The sequence below is a fragment of the Podarcis filfolensis genome (assembly GCF_964270895.1).
Source record: "Podarcis filfolensis genome assembly, chromosome: 6".
NCBI lineage: Eukaryota > Metazoa > Chordata > Lepidosauria > Squamata > Lacertidae > Podarcis > Podarcis filfolensis.
Window position 1 is genome coordinate 70,502,113 of NC_139609.1, and position 16,299 is coordinate 70,518,411.

A 16,299-nucleotide genomic window follows, 5' to 3' on the forward strand; every position below is an offset into this window, starting at 1 on the left:
GTAATCCTATGTGCAATCGCTTCCAGGTAAGCAAGATAAGGTTGGACTGCAAGGATGCCAGCTGTTTGCCTTAAGGAGTTACGGTAAATGTTACTAGCACATCAAACCTGGTGACCATAACAGCGACTTCTCCAGAACACACTTTTTATAAAGAATATGAGCTGTGTGGCAGGCTTGGAGGGGGAAAGAGACAGGAATAACAAAAAAGGAGTTAATGGTTATGACCAGTGCTGGATTTACATATAAGCTAAACAAGCTATAGCTTAGGGCCCCACTCTCTTGGCCTTTCCCCAAATATACTTCTTCTTAATTGTTATTTCATTATTAATATACTTCTTAATTGTATTTCAGTTCAACAATTACTTTGATAAAATGCATATTTTGTTATGTGCAAATGGCTTTAGATACCTATTAGGTCCATAAATTACCATATAGCATATATTCAACACAAAAAAATAGCAACAATTGTTGTTGACAAAGGACAACTTGACATATAAAGGGCTCCATTACCTTCAGTAGCTTAGGGCCTCATCAAACCTAAATCCGCCCCCGGTTAAAACAGCACATTTAAATAGAGTAAATCACATTGAATCTAAGAAGTGTTCTGCTGGAACAGACCATATACCCATGTAAACCACCATTCTGTCCTCGGCTTCACTACAGTGGCCAATGGGCTGCTTAGGGGAAGCCCCAAGCAGGACGTGAGTGAATTAGCCCTCTCCTGCCGTTTACCCTCTGCCCCAGCAGCTGGTGTTCAGCAGCATATGGCCTCTGATACTGGCGGCAATATATATTCATTATGACTAGTAGGTGTGGATAACCTTATCTTTCTAATTCCCCTTTCAAAGTTGTCAAAGCTGGTGGCTATCATTACATATTGTGGTAGGAAGTTCCATAGTTTAACAAAGCACCACGTAACTAAGAAATAGTGCTCGAGTTTCACTTCCTCCTCCTTCCCAATCATTTTTCCTTTTGTGTCATGTAACTCTTTGTATAAAGATATAGCGGTCTGAACAGACAAATGGTTTCCTTCCCCTGTAACCGGAATGGGTTACTTCCGGGTTTCGGCGGTCGCGCAAAGCACTAAATTGTGCTTTGCGAATGCGCAGAAGTGCCGAATCGCAACCCGCGTGTGCGCAGACACACCACTGCAGGTTGCGAACGTGCATCCCGCACGGATCACGTTCGCAACCTGAGTGTCCACTGTTTGTCCATAGGAACAAACAAAACAACATTCTCCCTATAGTTTAGTAGGCCATGGATTGTTTAATTAGCCAAAGGCCTGGGGGAAGAGCAATGCTTTTGCCTAGAGCCTAAATATATGCAACTAAGAGGCTAAGAGATAAAAAGTAGAGACATCACCTTGCCAACAAAGGTCCGTATAGTAAAAGCTATGGTTTTCCCAGTAGTGATGTATGGAAGTGAAAGCTGGACCATAAAGAAGGCTGATCGCTGAAGAACTGATGCTTTTGAATTATGGTGCTGGAGGAGACTCTCGAGAGTCCCATGGACTGCAAGAAGTCAAACCTATCCGTTCTTAAGGAAATCAGCCCTGAGTGCTCACTGGAAGGACAGATCCTGAAGCTGAGGCTCCAATACTTTGGCCACCTCATGAGAAGAGAAGACTCCCTGGAAAAGACCCTGATGTTGGGAAAGATGGAGGGCACAAGAAGAAGGGGACGACAGAGGACGAGATGGTTGGATAGTGTCTTCGAAGCTACAAACATGAGTCTGACCAAACTGCGGGAGGCAGTGGAAGACAGGAGTGCCTGGCGTGCTCTGGTCCATGGGGTCACGAAGAGTCGGACATGACTAAAGGACTCAACAACAACAAGGGGCTAGGTGAGCCTTTCTGGGGAGAGCCTTCCACAAGTGGTGAGCCACCGCGTAAAAGACCCCGTTCTCATGTTGCCACCCTCTGCACCTCTCATGGAGCGGGCACAAGAAGAAGGGCCTCAGAGGATGAAATGGTCGGTTTTATTTGGGATGCTTTTTCTTAGCGTCTGCCAACAGCAGTAGCAAAAGCCGATTTCGTCTACCCAGCGGTGCAACAAGTGGGGCTTACTTCCGAGTAAGCATGCCTCGGATCGCGCTGTAGAACTCCGGCTGTTACTTGAGGGTAAACCCCAGTGAAAACTCCCCTAAAGAAGGGAAGGGAGGTGCCGAAGCGGCGTCTGGAGCGCACATGGCCCGCCGACTCAGGCCGCCCCCCCCCCGCTCCTCCCTCCTCCAAGGCAGCCCTCCTCCCCTTCGGTTCCTACGGAGGGAGGAGCCGCGTGACGTCACGGCAGGGGCGGGGCCGAAGCGGAAGGGCCTAGCGCGGCGCTGGCCGCCCTCGCCGCCTCCCCGGCTGCGCTCCCGTCGTGGCCGCGCCGCCTTCGTCGCCCCGAGTAGCACGGAACAAAGGGAAGGAGCCGCTCCGGCTGCGCGATGGTGGGCATCCCGGGAACCTCCCAGTGTAAGGCGCGCCTCTTCTTCCCCATTCCGGGGGTTGGCGGGCCCCTCCGGCTCGGGCGAGCGAGCGCCGTCCCGCCCGGGAGAGCTGCCCCCGGGGCCCCGGGCGGGAAGGGAAGGAGGACTTCGAGGGATGGGGCGCTTTCCTATTACAGTTCCGTTATGTCTTTCCCCTTTCTCCTTCTCCCAAACTCCCTTCTTGCAAGGGCTTCCTCTACCCCTCGCACACTCTTCTCCCGTTCCCAAGTCAGATCCTCCTCGCCTTCCCCTTCCTTATCACGCTTTTCCAGGAGGCTTCTTTGCTTCCCATCTGTGGTTCCTCCTCCTCCCCATTTCTTACTCCGTGGGCTTCTTATCTCCTGCAAGGTCTCGGGATGCATTTTTCTCCACCACTCCCGTTGTATTTAACCTGGGGCCTCTTATGCTTCTCTTATTCGCATTTCGCTTATTCTTCTTAATTTCATGTACGGTACTGATCGTTTCATTGGGATTTAGAAGTGGCGCCTTCTGGAGGAGACCTTTAATTTCTTTCCATCTCCCTCTCGCTCTCTGTGCAGCTTTATGTGTGTGTGGTGTCCGTTCGTTCCATAATAGGGGTGGTGGTAAGGTTTGTCTTAAAATAAGTTATGTTTTTGAGAAATTTTAACCATTCCCCACGCCCCTGACTCTTAAAGACTAGTGAAGCTGCCCTTTAGTACTTTGTCTGCAATTGAAAGGATTGTTGCTTTGTTGTGATAAATAGCATACATAATAAAAGGTGATTTTTTCTTTTTTACTATGAGTGCATCCCAGAATTAGAAAACTGGATTGTAGTGGTATTCTATATAACTCTGTATTCAGTGGAACTATGTGTGCAGACCCAGCCGATGCAAAGTAGTTAACTAAAGTTATCATGGTAGCATAATTGGGTAGAATCTGCATGTTTTTGCAAATGTATTCTTAGTATACAGAAATTGCATATGTGCTTTGGGGAAAGAAAAAGTATATTCATCACTGTACTGCCTGTCTTAATATAGACTATAGAATGGATTTGCAATAGAAGTCATTAGAAAAAAGTAAAGTGTTAGATGTTGGATGTGGGACACACACAAGAAATGTGTTCTGCTTACAGTGCAATTTACACTGTAAACCTCACTATCTCATGTTATGGGTTAGGCCAAGGCTCTGATTTTTAAAGTTTGAATGTCAGGGATGGAGAACCTCTGGTCCTCCAGCAGTTGATGGACTCCCAGTCCCAGTCCCATCAGCCCTAGCCAGCTTGATGGTCAGGGATGATGGGAGTTGTGTCTATGGGATGTCAGGGGTGCAGCTGATCCCCTAGATAAAGTAAAACAGTAGAAATACTTAATTGACCAATTCACATCTGTTTTGCCCCCTCCAACAAAAATCCTGGCTACGCCCATAGTTATGTCCCTTCAGGTGGTGATGGGCTACAGCTTCCCCATTGCTGATGTATATGGTTACATTAAATAGTTTTTAGTGTCTCTCTGTGTATATTCAGTGTGTATGTGTGAGTTTGCGCTACTGAGGAACTGAAGAAGGTCAGTGAATGTGCAGTTGTGAAGAACAGGCAGGTAGGAAGAATACTCCTTGGTTTGGAAGGAACACACATGTTGTTCAATGTTTTAAGGCCCATGTGTAGAATTGGAGGATATACATCAATATGTTTTGGTCCTTCCTCTTGATCCTTCATCTTTGTCCCCTGCAGGAAATTGCTGAACTAGAATTTATCAGTAAACATGAAGCTATTTGCTTAGGTCTCAAGTCAAATTAGTGCTTTTATTTCTCCCACTACAGGTGCTAATAAGCATAACAAATCTAGGAAGATCACCTGTTATGACTTTGAAATAGTAGCTGTGCATATCTTGTATGCCAGGGTTAGAGTCCATGCCAGACTTTCAGTATCTACTTTGGCTTTTTTTTTTTTTTTACCAGAACTGTAAGATCCACCAGGTAGACCAGGTGCAAAATAGTGGTTTGGGCAGGCAAACATGCTCATAGGAATGAAGGAATAGGGCAACCCTGAACACAAGCTCAGCCTGTGAATTCACTCCTGGTTTTCCCCAAGTGTTATCTCTTTCAGCAATTTTTTAAATATATATTTTTTAAGTTTTAGTTTGTTAGTTTTTGTTAGACCATTGGAGTCAGAAATCCTTGCCTGTCTACTGTAAATTGCCCAGAGATTTGCCAGTACATCGACTCCAGCTCTCCACGCACTCCTCTTGTATACATTTAAAGTTGCATAAAATTGTCATAAACCCTCATGCACACACTGACAGTTGATGGTAACACTTCACACATCTGAGGAATGAGCTCTAGTCCATGCAAGTTTATGCCACAGTAAATCTGTTTGCCTTTAAGGGTACAGCTATACTCTTTGTTTTTGCTACAGTAGACTTAACACAGCTACCCCTCTGGAAGTTCTTAGACACATTCCTAAGCACTGCTTTCTGCAATGCATTTTCAGTTCAGTCAAGTCACATCTGTTTCTCACTACCTTGCCTGTTCTGTTCCAACATCCACAAAAACATTCCCATTTCTGTTGTGGCTTGCTTCACCATAGTGTTTTTCTTTGTCCAGTATTCTGATCCATATGGTTTAAAATACCCACCCACCCACCCCGCCCCCATGCTATGCAGGAGAAATGTGTGCAAAGAGAATTCAGAGAATGGTAGTAAAAGACGAAGTGTGAGAGATCCAACCATCTTTTTTTATCAGCAAATTTTCTTTTCAGGTTTGTGGGTGCTCATATCATCCTAGTGAATTCATTTCACTTAAGGTGTGCACGAGTACTTTGATGTTACTCTGTAACCCTCTTGTCACTCTTTTTGCACCGCGGCTGCATTTTCTATATTTGTGTGCTTTCCACATGAATTCTAACAGTTTTATTTCTTGTTAAAAAGCGGTTCTCTCCCCTGTCATGAGTGAGTGGCTTGAGGCTCTCAGAGGTCTGATTATGCGCCAGTTTCTCTGTGGCATAGAGGTCTGGCTATTCTCTGGTGTTTTGTTTCTGTTGGAAACAAGATAGTGAACTTAAACTGTGGGTTTGATCCAGCCCTTCCTGTTGACTAGCAGATGGCTCCAAGTCTTCTTCGATAAACCCAGAAATATCTTCTGCAAGGACCATAGCCTAGTTTACTTTCTTAACCAACATATTAAAAAGTGTATTTGCAAATGGTTCTAAGATGTTGTTGTTGGTGGTGGTGATGATTATAATAATGTTTAAAAATGCTGCAACCCCCTGAGTTGTTGCCAGTGTGGAGCTCTATTTCTCTGTGTCATCTGTGTTGGGTGAGGCTGGGCACATCCCGGATTACTGCTTGGACACATTGGTAGGCTGGATGAGGGCCAATAAACCAATGACAAGTCAATGGTCCTGTGGTTGAGGGCTTCATAAACCTGGCCAGAGGTTTTTCAACCTTTTTGGCTCCCTTGACCAACTACATTCTTTCTGCGGCACCCCTGTGGGACTCAGGAGCCCAATTATGTCACCCCTTGCCTGCAGAGCTGGCAACCTCTCACCCTTTTTCGAGCACCCTCCCTTCGCTCAGCCTCCCCTCTGCTTGGGAGTCCTCTGAGCAGCCGCAGCTGTCGCCTCTGTCTCTGAGCTGCCCCCCTGCCCCAAAGAGAGTTGCCTCCTGACACTGCCCCACAGGGGCCTGGGAAGCACCCCTGGTCAGCCCATGAGGCACCATTCGCCTGGGGTGCAACAAACAGTTGTGCAAGCCTTTGGGAGGCAGAGATGCGAGACGGCATCAGAGGAGGGAAAGAGGGGCAGAGGCACACTGGTTGAAAACCACTGACATAGGCTGTTCTACATGAGGTTGCACTTGCCTCTGAAGTGGCAGGTGCATAGTTTGGGAGTCCTCCTAGATCGAGCAGTATTACTGGAGGTTGAAGTGGCCTCTGTAGCTAGGAGCATCTTTTTGGGATAACAGTTTTGCTAACCATGATCAGTAAGGTAAAGGTACCTCTGACCGTTAGGTCCAGTCGCAGACGACTCTGGGGTTGCGACGCTCAACTCGCTCTGTAGGCCGAGGGAGCCTGTGTTTGTCCGCAGACAGCTTCCAGGTCATGTGGCCAGTATGACTGAGCCGCTTCTGGCGAACCAGAGCAGCGCACGGAAACGCTGTTTATCTTCCCGTCGGAGCGGTACCTATTTATCTACTTGCACTTTGACATGCTTTTGAACTGCTAGGTGGGCAGGAGCTGGGACTGAACAGCAGGAGTTCACCCCGTCGCGGGGATCCGAACCGCCAGCCTTCCGATCGGCAAGCCCTAGATCAGTAAGGTACTGACATTGTATCTGTGCAATGTCTTTCTTCCTGCCCCTTCCTCCTCCTCTTCAAATGGGCTGTGCTGCTTTGAGGAATGGGAAGAAGAAAAACCAGTGAATCTTACAGGACTGTAATGCAGCAAAGGACATCTTTTTTGCGTTGTGTTTTCCTGCTGAGGAAAAGGAAGCAATGTGTTATTTATTTATTTACATTTATATACCACCTTTATCTTCCAAGGATCTCAAGGTGGTATACATGATTCTTCTCCTCCCCATATCGATCCTCACAACAACCCTGTGAGGTAGGTTAGGCTAAGAGACTGTGACTGGCCCAAGGTCTCCCAGGTCAAAGTCCAGTACTCTTAACCATTATGCCACACTGAACCCTGGACTGAACAGAAGTTGGGAGGTAGGTTAGTAAACTTACCCAAAGCTATCTAATGGGCTTCAAAGCAGTGTGGGAATTGGAAATTCGGTTTCCTCTATCGAAACTCAACATTCTATCCTCCTCATCAGACTGGCTTATTTATGAGCCTTTTTCTGATGACTTATTACATTGTATTTTGGAAGAGATATGGAAATGTATTGTCCTCCCTTAAGAATGTGGGAGTAAGTTTGGAAGAACAAAGTAAATTACATTCACTTAGGAGATCTGCTTCTTGATTACAATGAATCCTTATGCACTTGAAAAGATAATGCCTCTGGGCTCAGAATACTGCCCTTTGTAAAATATTCAGAGGAATATAGAGGAAGTTGAAATGTGTCTCACTTTGTGATGGTTGTGCTGATTGTAGAAACAGAATCATAGACTTAAAGAGTTGGAAGGGACTCTGAGGGTCATCTAGGTCAGACTCAACCCCCTACAATGCAGGAATCTCAACGAACCTGCCTATCCCTTGAATAACAATTTGTGGTTTAGATGCAGGACCATCATTAGGATCTAACTGTGTTCTTTACTGAAGGAGATTGGCTACTTAAGGACAATTACTTTTTAAAAAGGTGTTGCAAGTTCCTTAAGTGGCATGCTGAGTTCAGGATTATACCTTTCTTGGGCGGGATGGAGTGGGGAGGGGGTGATGACCGTTTTCAGGGTTGGGAAACTGTGATGCTAATTGCGAAAAGCCCCTGAATTTCAGTGGGTCTACTCTGAGTAAACCTTAGTTGGATAGAACCCATATTGTTGAATTATTTATAAGAAAAGCCATTTGATTTCTTCTGTTTTTCGGCTGTCTTGTTCTTTTAATCCGCACTCCAAAAACTGTGAAGGCTGTCAACTCTATAACAGAAGGTTTAAGTCCTATGAGTAACAAAGAGCTTTCCATTTAGCACTTAGGCTAAATGTTCCTTACCTCTTGGTAGCCATTTTTCTAAACCAAAAAATGTAACTTTTTCTGGAAGGATCTTTATTCCAAACTGTGATCATTTTGGTCAGTCCAATCTCCTTTTAAGTATATATAAGGTTTAGCCGAAGTTATAATTCTAACTCCAGAAATGCAGTGAGTGTACATTATAAGTAGGGATGTTACTTCAACTTTTAAGATCTAATAGAGTCAATACATTGAGTTCATGCAGTTCAGCTGCTTGACCTGCTGGTATTGGTTCTGCGCTAAGATAAACCTATTGACTTTAACATTTTGTTGGTATTGATAAGGTGGGGAAAAGAGGACTATTAAACCTGGCTTACAGGTTCAAAGAGCCAAAATATCAATTTTGTACAAAGGTCTTGTCTTCTGTAGAAAGGAGAAGCAATCTGTACTAGATTAATATTCTTTAGATCCAGGAATATTCTTCTTCATGAAGGAACAGGACTCCCTGATCTAGCTATGGTTCCCCAGCTATGACCACTCCTGGACAGAGAAGATCTGGCCACAAGTTAGTCATCCTCTTGTAACATCCCATCTGCATAGCTGGCAATGTTTCCCTTTTTTAATGGAAATTCCCTTATTCTGAATAGGATTCCTCACAAGAAAAGGGAAAAGTTGACAGCTATGCCCATCTGGGTTATTGCAATGCGTTATATATAAGGCTGCCTCTCAAAATGGGTTCAAAGCTTCAGTTAGTGCGGAATGCAGCCACCCAAGTTTTGACTGGCACTACATGCTTGGCTCACATCTAGCCTGTTTTCAAAGAATTTCACTGACTGCCCATTTGTTCCTGGTCGCAGTTCAAAGCCTGGTGCTTAACTATAAAGGCCTAAATGGCTTGGGACCATAGTATAGTAGTACCTCAGGTTACATATGCTTCAGGTTACAGACTTGGCTAACCCAGAAATAGTACCTCGGGTTAAGAACTTTGCTTCAGGATGAGAACAGAAATCGTGGTCCAGCGGCGCGGCAGCAGCGGGAGGCCCCATTCGTTCCAGAGGTCCGTACTTAACCTGAAACTGTTCTTAACCTGAAGCACCACTTTAGCTAATGGGGCCTCCTGCTGCTGCCGTGCCGCTGGAGCATGATTTCTGTTCTCATCCTCAAGCAAAGTTCTTAACCCGAGGTACTATTTCTGGGTTAGCCGAGTCTGTAACCTGAAGCGTCTGTAACCTGAGGTACCACTGTACTTGAAGGAGCAATTCCTTCCATACCAACCTGCCTGCATACTAAGGTCGTTGACCAATAACTCTGGCCCCCATCTGTACTATACATTTAAAGCAGCATCATACTAATTTCAACAGTTCTGGCTTCCCCGAAAGTATCATGGGAACTGTGCAGTTTGTTAAGGGTGCTGAGAGTTGTTAAGAGACCCCTCTTCCCCTCGCAGAACTAAAGTTTCCAGAGTTTCCTGAGAAGAGGGGTTGATTAGTAAACCACTCTGGGAATTGTAGCTCTGTAAAGGAAATAAGAGTTGCCTACCAGCTCTCCACACCCTTAATAAACTACAGTTCCCAGGATTCTTGGGGGAGGGGGAAAGACGTGACTGTTTTAAGTGATATGAATACTGCTTTAAATGTAGAGTACAGATGGGGCCTTTCTCTAAATAACCATCTCTGCTGGAGATGAGGCTTGCTGTTTTGGTAGTGGTGTGTCCTCCATGGAATTAAGTATGTGCAGAACCACCTTTGCTATGTTTTAGGTGTTGGGTACCCACTTTTTATTATTCATGCAAGCATTTAAAAACATTTGAACTATTTTAGTTTTTTTAATACTTTGTAATAACTTCCCCCCTGCTACGTCTGGCAAACTATCTTGAAATACATAGCATTTCTTTTTATTTAGATTTATATACTGCCCTGCCTCTGGTAACAATTTCTTGTTCATTGCAATAACCCTGGTCGGTTGCCAGTATTCTCCTTGGAAATTGCAAACTGCATTGGGCAGGTTTGGGTTTTACAGTACTTCTAAAATACTTAATTGATTTCAAGCAGTATAAAATAATAGCAGATGCAAGGTGGTGGGGGGAGATTATTTGCCTAGGCTTCCTACTAAAAGTTGATTATATATAAATATATAAAAGGATGTCACATAGAGGAGGGAGAAAGGTTGTTTTCTGCTGCTCCAGAGAAGCGGACACGGAGCAATGGTTCCAAACTACAAGAAAGAAGATTCCACCTAAACATTAGGAAGAACTTCCTGACAGTAAGAGCTGTTCGACAGTGGAATTTGCTGCCAAGGAGTGTGGTGGAGTCTCCTTCTTTGGAGGTCTTTAAGCAGAGGCTTGACAACCATATGTCAGGAGTGCTCTGATGGTGTTTCCTGCTTGGCAGGGGGTTGGACTCGATGGCCCTTGTGGTCTCTTCCAACTCTATGATTCTATGATTCAGGGAGGTACAGAAAGGAGCAAGTGAATCATCTAGTCCAACCCCCTGCAATGCAGGAATCTCAACTAAGGCATCCATGATGATGAACAGTTGCTCTGACTTTGGATCTTGGCACTCCACCTACTGCCATCATAATATTATCTTACTGGGTGTTGGATCTGAAATCTAACTGGCAGATTAAAATGTTAGTATTTTCCATTTCTCCGCTGATCCTTTAAGAAGTAGCTAGCTTGAGTAAATGTTTAGCATGCTTTACTGAGCCTAAATGTTCCATCTGAAATACAGTGGAGAAATCCTCCTGGCACTCTAAATGCCAAGATACAATCTCAGCAGAGCCGTCTTAATGTTGGGCTTTATTGGACAATATATGTTCACTCGAACTCATCAGTGTGTTCTTCTGCTCCTTGCTTACTTCGTTTCTCTTTATGGTCTCTTAGGAGGAGGTGGACTCCTCCTTCATTGCCCTGCGGATCACAGGAGCTCGATACACTTCACAGGAAACACTGACTTGGTTCACATGCCGTGCTAAGCTAAACTATGGCTTACTGCAAACCTGAATGAATAGGCTCCCAGAGAGGAGGTGATGGGCACTTTGCTCCTCCCTGGTGATCCTGCTGCCCTGGACTAAGCCTTTTGGAACAAGCAGAACACGAGCTTAATCATCTTCTCCCAGTTTCACCCCCCAGCAACTGGTATGCTGAGATGTAATGCTTAACAACCACGATACTGGAGCTAATATATAGCCACAAATGACAAGTGGCTATTGAGAGACAAATTCATGGAGGATAAAGCTAATTCCTTTTGAAAACTGTCCAAGTTGGCAGCTTTCACTGTATCTTGTGGTAGCAAATTCCACACTTTATTGAACCTCATCAAGGCTGTGGACTAGCTCCTGGCTGGCAGACTTTTCACAAACCCCATGGAAGCTGCGTTAGGTTTGCCAAAGGAAGCGTGAGAGATAATTATTCTCCCCTCTCCCCTTTCTATTCTGTCACACTTGGAAAGGTAACTGTACCCATTTCTTCCCCCCTCTTGTCTCTTAAGCCATTTCCATGTGTGTCTCTGGGCTTTGGGGCCTAAAGGGTCTTGCCTCACCTCTTTTAATCCTAGAGCAGACCATAATACTCTCCAGGGTGCAGAACTGAGCTTTATCTGGTGACATCACTGGCTTTTCTGGCATTCCAAAAACCGAAACAGTAACTTGTGCTAAGCTTGTTTTATCTCTGGCCATGTTTTTTTGATTAAAGACAAAGCTCAGTAAATATTTTTTAAATGATTGAATTTTGAAACTATGGAAAACACATGTTGGTAGTCGGACATGCTGAACGCCATGTGTGATCAGCCCCATGCCCTCTTTGTGAGCTTAGGAGTGTGAATGTAGATCTGAGAGCTGTGGGTGACAGGTTTATCTGGAATGATTGGCAAGGATTTATAAAGCAAGAGGGGATTTACTTACTTATGCACCCTCCCCTCCTTTCCTCTTCCCCTCCTTTCCTCCTATTCTCAGAAAAAGGAAATTGGGATCACATTAAAGGCCTAATAGGTTTGGCTCCAGCAAATAGCTCAGCGGCTGCCAAACAGTTAATTTATTGTGTGAGAGTTTGGCCATGTGTTGAACAGCAAATTTGTCCTGAGCAAAAAAGATCTTTGTACACTGTACATGTATTCATTCAACAGACCCCCTTTTTACAAGTGGACTGTTGCACAGGCCACAAGGGAAATGTAAAAGACAATACCTGGGCCTGTTTTACATAACACTTAGAATCTGACAAAACCCAGTCTTTCAATCTTCAGCGAGGCTTGTCTAAGAAAGCGGGCAAGTAGTCACGGTCTTCTTGAGCCCTAGGCTCCTTGGAAATATACCCTTTTCAAACAGGTCAAAGAGATGGCGATTCCATCCAACTAGCTTAGAGAGAAGATTTATGCTGCTGAACCATTTATAGGTTGCTTGTTCTTTGGAGCAAATTCTGATTCTGACATGGATTTTGACTGAACAGTTGCTAGAAATTCACTGGGGGAAATAATATATCTATGCTGAAAACAACAAGATTCTCCAGGCTGTCACCTCATGGCAGAGCCAGGTGGAGAGATCCCCCACTCAGCTCCTGCTGGGCATTTTCTCTCTCTCAGAGTTATGAGGAAGGGCGAATTGGAATGCACTTTTATCTGGCTGCCTTCCTGCATAACTTTGCTTTGTTCTTGCCAGCCATCCTGTACTTATGACTGGTCGTGGTGTTGGTGTGTGCTAATGTTAGGTTGCAAGCATGAGTTGCGTTCTGTTGGATCTATACTCAGTGTCTGATGCCACAGAATTTTGGAAGAAAGGCTCAAAATTTCGCAATTGCTCTAATTCATGCAACCCCTATATACATAAAATTTATTTTTTTAGCTTAGTTTTCAGCATTAAAACACAGCCACCTGAAAATATATTTATTTCTCGTTTGCCTGTGGATTGGATATTGCGTTGTGGAAATATTTCCAAAGTGCTAAATCATGTCTGAAATGTAATTTACGGTTTTTCACTGGTGAGCAGCTAACAACATTATGTTACAAGGCTGCTTCCAGAAAAACTGAAACGGTATCTTTGCTTCTGAGCTCTATAGCATTTGTGTGTCAATGGCCATTTACCCTTGACTTGGCACAACTTTTTAAACATCAGTGATCTGAAAGATCTCAGGATTATATGAGTTCCTTAAAGCCCACGAAAAAGGCACTTGTGGCTGTGGCGAATAGGGACTAGGATTTGGAACTGTGCGGTAGCGTATTTGACAATCTATAGTTGCATCTGCATCATAGCACTGCTAGAGTGTGTCATGAATTTGTTTGATACACAGACTCAGTGGGATTGCTTAGCAGATGTAGGTCTGCCTACTTTCAATGGAAATTGTGTACTGCCCATTGTGTGTGGTGTGGCACTTCAGATTGGTTGGAGCAGCTTCTATGCGATTCCCAGATGGTCTCTGTCTTAGCAACTCTCAGAGCCAGGCTTGTATAGCATGGGTAGGCAAACTAAGGCCCGGGGGCTGGATGCGGCCCAATCGCCTTCTAAATCCAGCCCATGGATGGTCCGGGAATCAGAGTGTTTTTACATCAGCGTGTTTGAACTCTTTTGTTGGAATTCTAGTCATCTTAAGTTGAGCCGCTGAGGCAAAATAAGCCCCTAAGACTTATATCTAATGAAGCCTTGATTTTTGTTCAAGTCTAGTATTTTGTTCAAGTCTGCTGAATCTGGAAGTCCCAGTGTTCTTACGAAATCATTAAAACGTTCCTCCCCTCCCCTGTTTCCTCTGGAGGTGCTGTTACATTAGCATTAATGTAGCTGAATGCTAATGTGGCTGGATGCTAACCATCTTTTGTGGGGAACTGTAGGGAGGAAGATGAGATCAAGCTGTTGAACTTCTTTGTAAGCAGGCAGATTTTGCTGAAGGCCACCTGGGGCTGCCACATGTTCTTCTGACACACAGGCTGACACACTCAGCATGCGCCAGTTTTTAAGTTTGCAGCAATGCCATGCAGAAGTCATTTCTTTGTCCAGAAAGGCTGAGAGTGTTTTGAGGCAAGCAAACTGATGATCAGCAGCATTCACGCATAACAGTCCTCTCCAAACTTCCTCCTTTGGTTCTACTCCAGAGCTAAATGCAATTAATTTCAATTAATTAAAAGGTTTTAATGTTCATGGCTGAAGAGGGGGAAAAACAACTTGTGTGGTCAGAGCGCAACCAGGTGTAATGCTTCTATACCTGTGAATATTTGAGAGTTGCTTCTTAACTGGAGTTTTTACTGTGACAAGTTATATTCTCGAAGTCAGGAATTTCTTCAGATTCTTTCCCCCATGCTCTTGAAAAGAAGGTGAAGTATAACCAAAAAAACCCCCAACATTGAACAGAAACAACTGCCTTGGTAAGTAATAAAATGAAATCAATAAAGTGAAAACAGGGTTTTAAAAAAGATGCTAGAAACCTGTCTCCTCTTGCCAGTTGTGTTTTCTGGCCCAGATGTTAAGCATCCCAGTTGCTTAACTTTGGAGAAAGGAAGAGACATGCATCAAGCTTGTTAATGGCAATGCCAGCAGCGTTCATGCCCCTGCTTCCCTTTCTACCAGAGCACTGTTGTAGATCTGGCTCCCTTTAGGGTACAATGCTTTTTAATTAGTGCTGTGCCGCTGTAATGCATTAATGAATCAATTGATAAGTTGTTGCAATTGATCGACTAATTCCTCCCCCCCCCCCCGCTGTATTTAAACTGCATTTTTGACAAGAAATGGAAAAAAAGCTTGACTAATTATTTGCAAACGCTAAATGGCTTATAGGAGATTAGGAATGGCATATGGAGCCTTTCACTTGGAGGTCACTGGATCAGCTGCAGCCCAGGTTGGCATTGATGAAGTTATTACCATCTGACAGCTGTTTACTGGCCTGTGTGAAATGAATGGCTGGTTTTAGTCTATTTCCTATCGGACAGGTGTCCCTGCCACAGTTGGTCCCCCTACTTGGCAGTCTCTGCAGTGATACCAGGGATGATTAGGCTGCTCAAGCTGGGCACTCCTTGGGCTCCTTGAGGCAGAACGCTCCAACTGTATTACTGGTGCCATCTGAGGCGTCACAGTGCTAGACTGTGCTATGCTCCGTTTTGTGCTGTCAGAGAGCAGTGTGGGCCTTGCACACTTTTGTAAAAGACTGAGGAAATGTAGAAATAGGTAGAAATAGGCAGTGAAACTGCATGCCACGAGTGCAAAATCGCTCGGAAGTCAAGTAACTTTATCCTCAAAAGTGCATAAGCTTCTTGGTCACTGTGGGTCTTTGAGTGCTCAAGAGGTTCCTTCTCCCATGCTCAGAGTCAGTAATCTCCAGACCATCAGACGGCTGGCTGGTAGAGGATGCAATGTGAGCTGCAAGACGAGTCTTTTTCACAGCCTCCACTGTCACATGGTAGGGACGATTACCGGTATATGTTCTTACCAGTGTTCAAAGCAAGACTTGTGCCTCTTGTGCTCCTGTCTTGACCCAGCCAAGGAGCTTCTCAGGCTCCAAAATGCCAGAGAGGACACTCAGGAGCTCGTGCAGAGTGCCATTGCCTGGTCGTTATCAGCGGCAGCAAGGTGGGGATCCTATTACCCTGATACTCCAATTTTTGCACTTGTTGCCTATGAGATACCTGGATGGTGGCATGCGAAAGGGCATTTTTGGTACCGGCCACCAGATATGGAAGGGATGCGGGTGGCGCTGTGGGTTAAACCACAGAGCCTAGGACTTGCCGATCAGAAGGTCAGCGGTTCAAATCCCCGCGACGGGGTGAGCTCCCATAGCTCGGTCCCAGCTCCTGCCAACCTAGCAGTTCGAAAGCATGTCAAAGTGCATGTAGATAAATAGGTACTGCGCTGGCGGGAAGGTAAACGGCGTTTCCGTGTGCTGCTCTGGTTCTCCAGAAGCGGCTCAGTCATGCTGGCCACATGACCTGGAAGCTGTATGCCGGCTCCCTCGGCCAATAAAGGGAGATGAGCGCCACAACCCCAGAGTCGGTCACGACTGGACCTAATGGTCAGGGGTCCCTTTACCTTTACTTTACCAGATATGGAACTCTCCCATTTTTTTTCCTTCAGCTGTTTTAAAACTTACTGTAAACACTTCTTATTCTGCCATGACCTTGGGCTGCACAATTTCCCCATGCTCATTCTGTTGCTTGTTATGATTACTTTGCATATCAGTGGATTTGATTGTTTTTATAATTTGCATTGTTAGGTGGCGTGTATTCCCATTGGGAGGATAGGAAGGATATAAATTTGTGGAAATAAATAGAAATAGCATTGATTAAGTCAACC

The 16,299-nt window shown here is 44.9% G+C and overlaps 1 protein-coding gene across 4 annotated transcripts in view; it reads left to right on the plus strand.

Moving 5' to 3' along the window:
• Positions 1-2,255: 2,255 nt before the first annotated feature.
• Positions 2,256-16,299, plus strand: part of CBFA2T2 (CBFA2/RUNX1 partner transcriptional co-repressor 2) — a 74,102-nt gene continuing 60,058 nt past the window's right edge. Inside the window, exon 1 of one of the 4 annotated variants that reach the window (XM_083618707.1) lies at positions 2,256-2,458. In XM_083618707.1, the coding sequence (XP_083474833.1) occupies positions 2,431-2,458 (28 nt within the window). In that variant the 5' untranslated portion in view covers positions 2,256-2,430. The remainder of the gene's footprint in view (positions 2,459-16,299) is intronic. The other 3 variants (XM_083618709.1, XM_083618708.1, XM_083618712.1) reach the window with 3 other exon arrangements.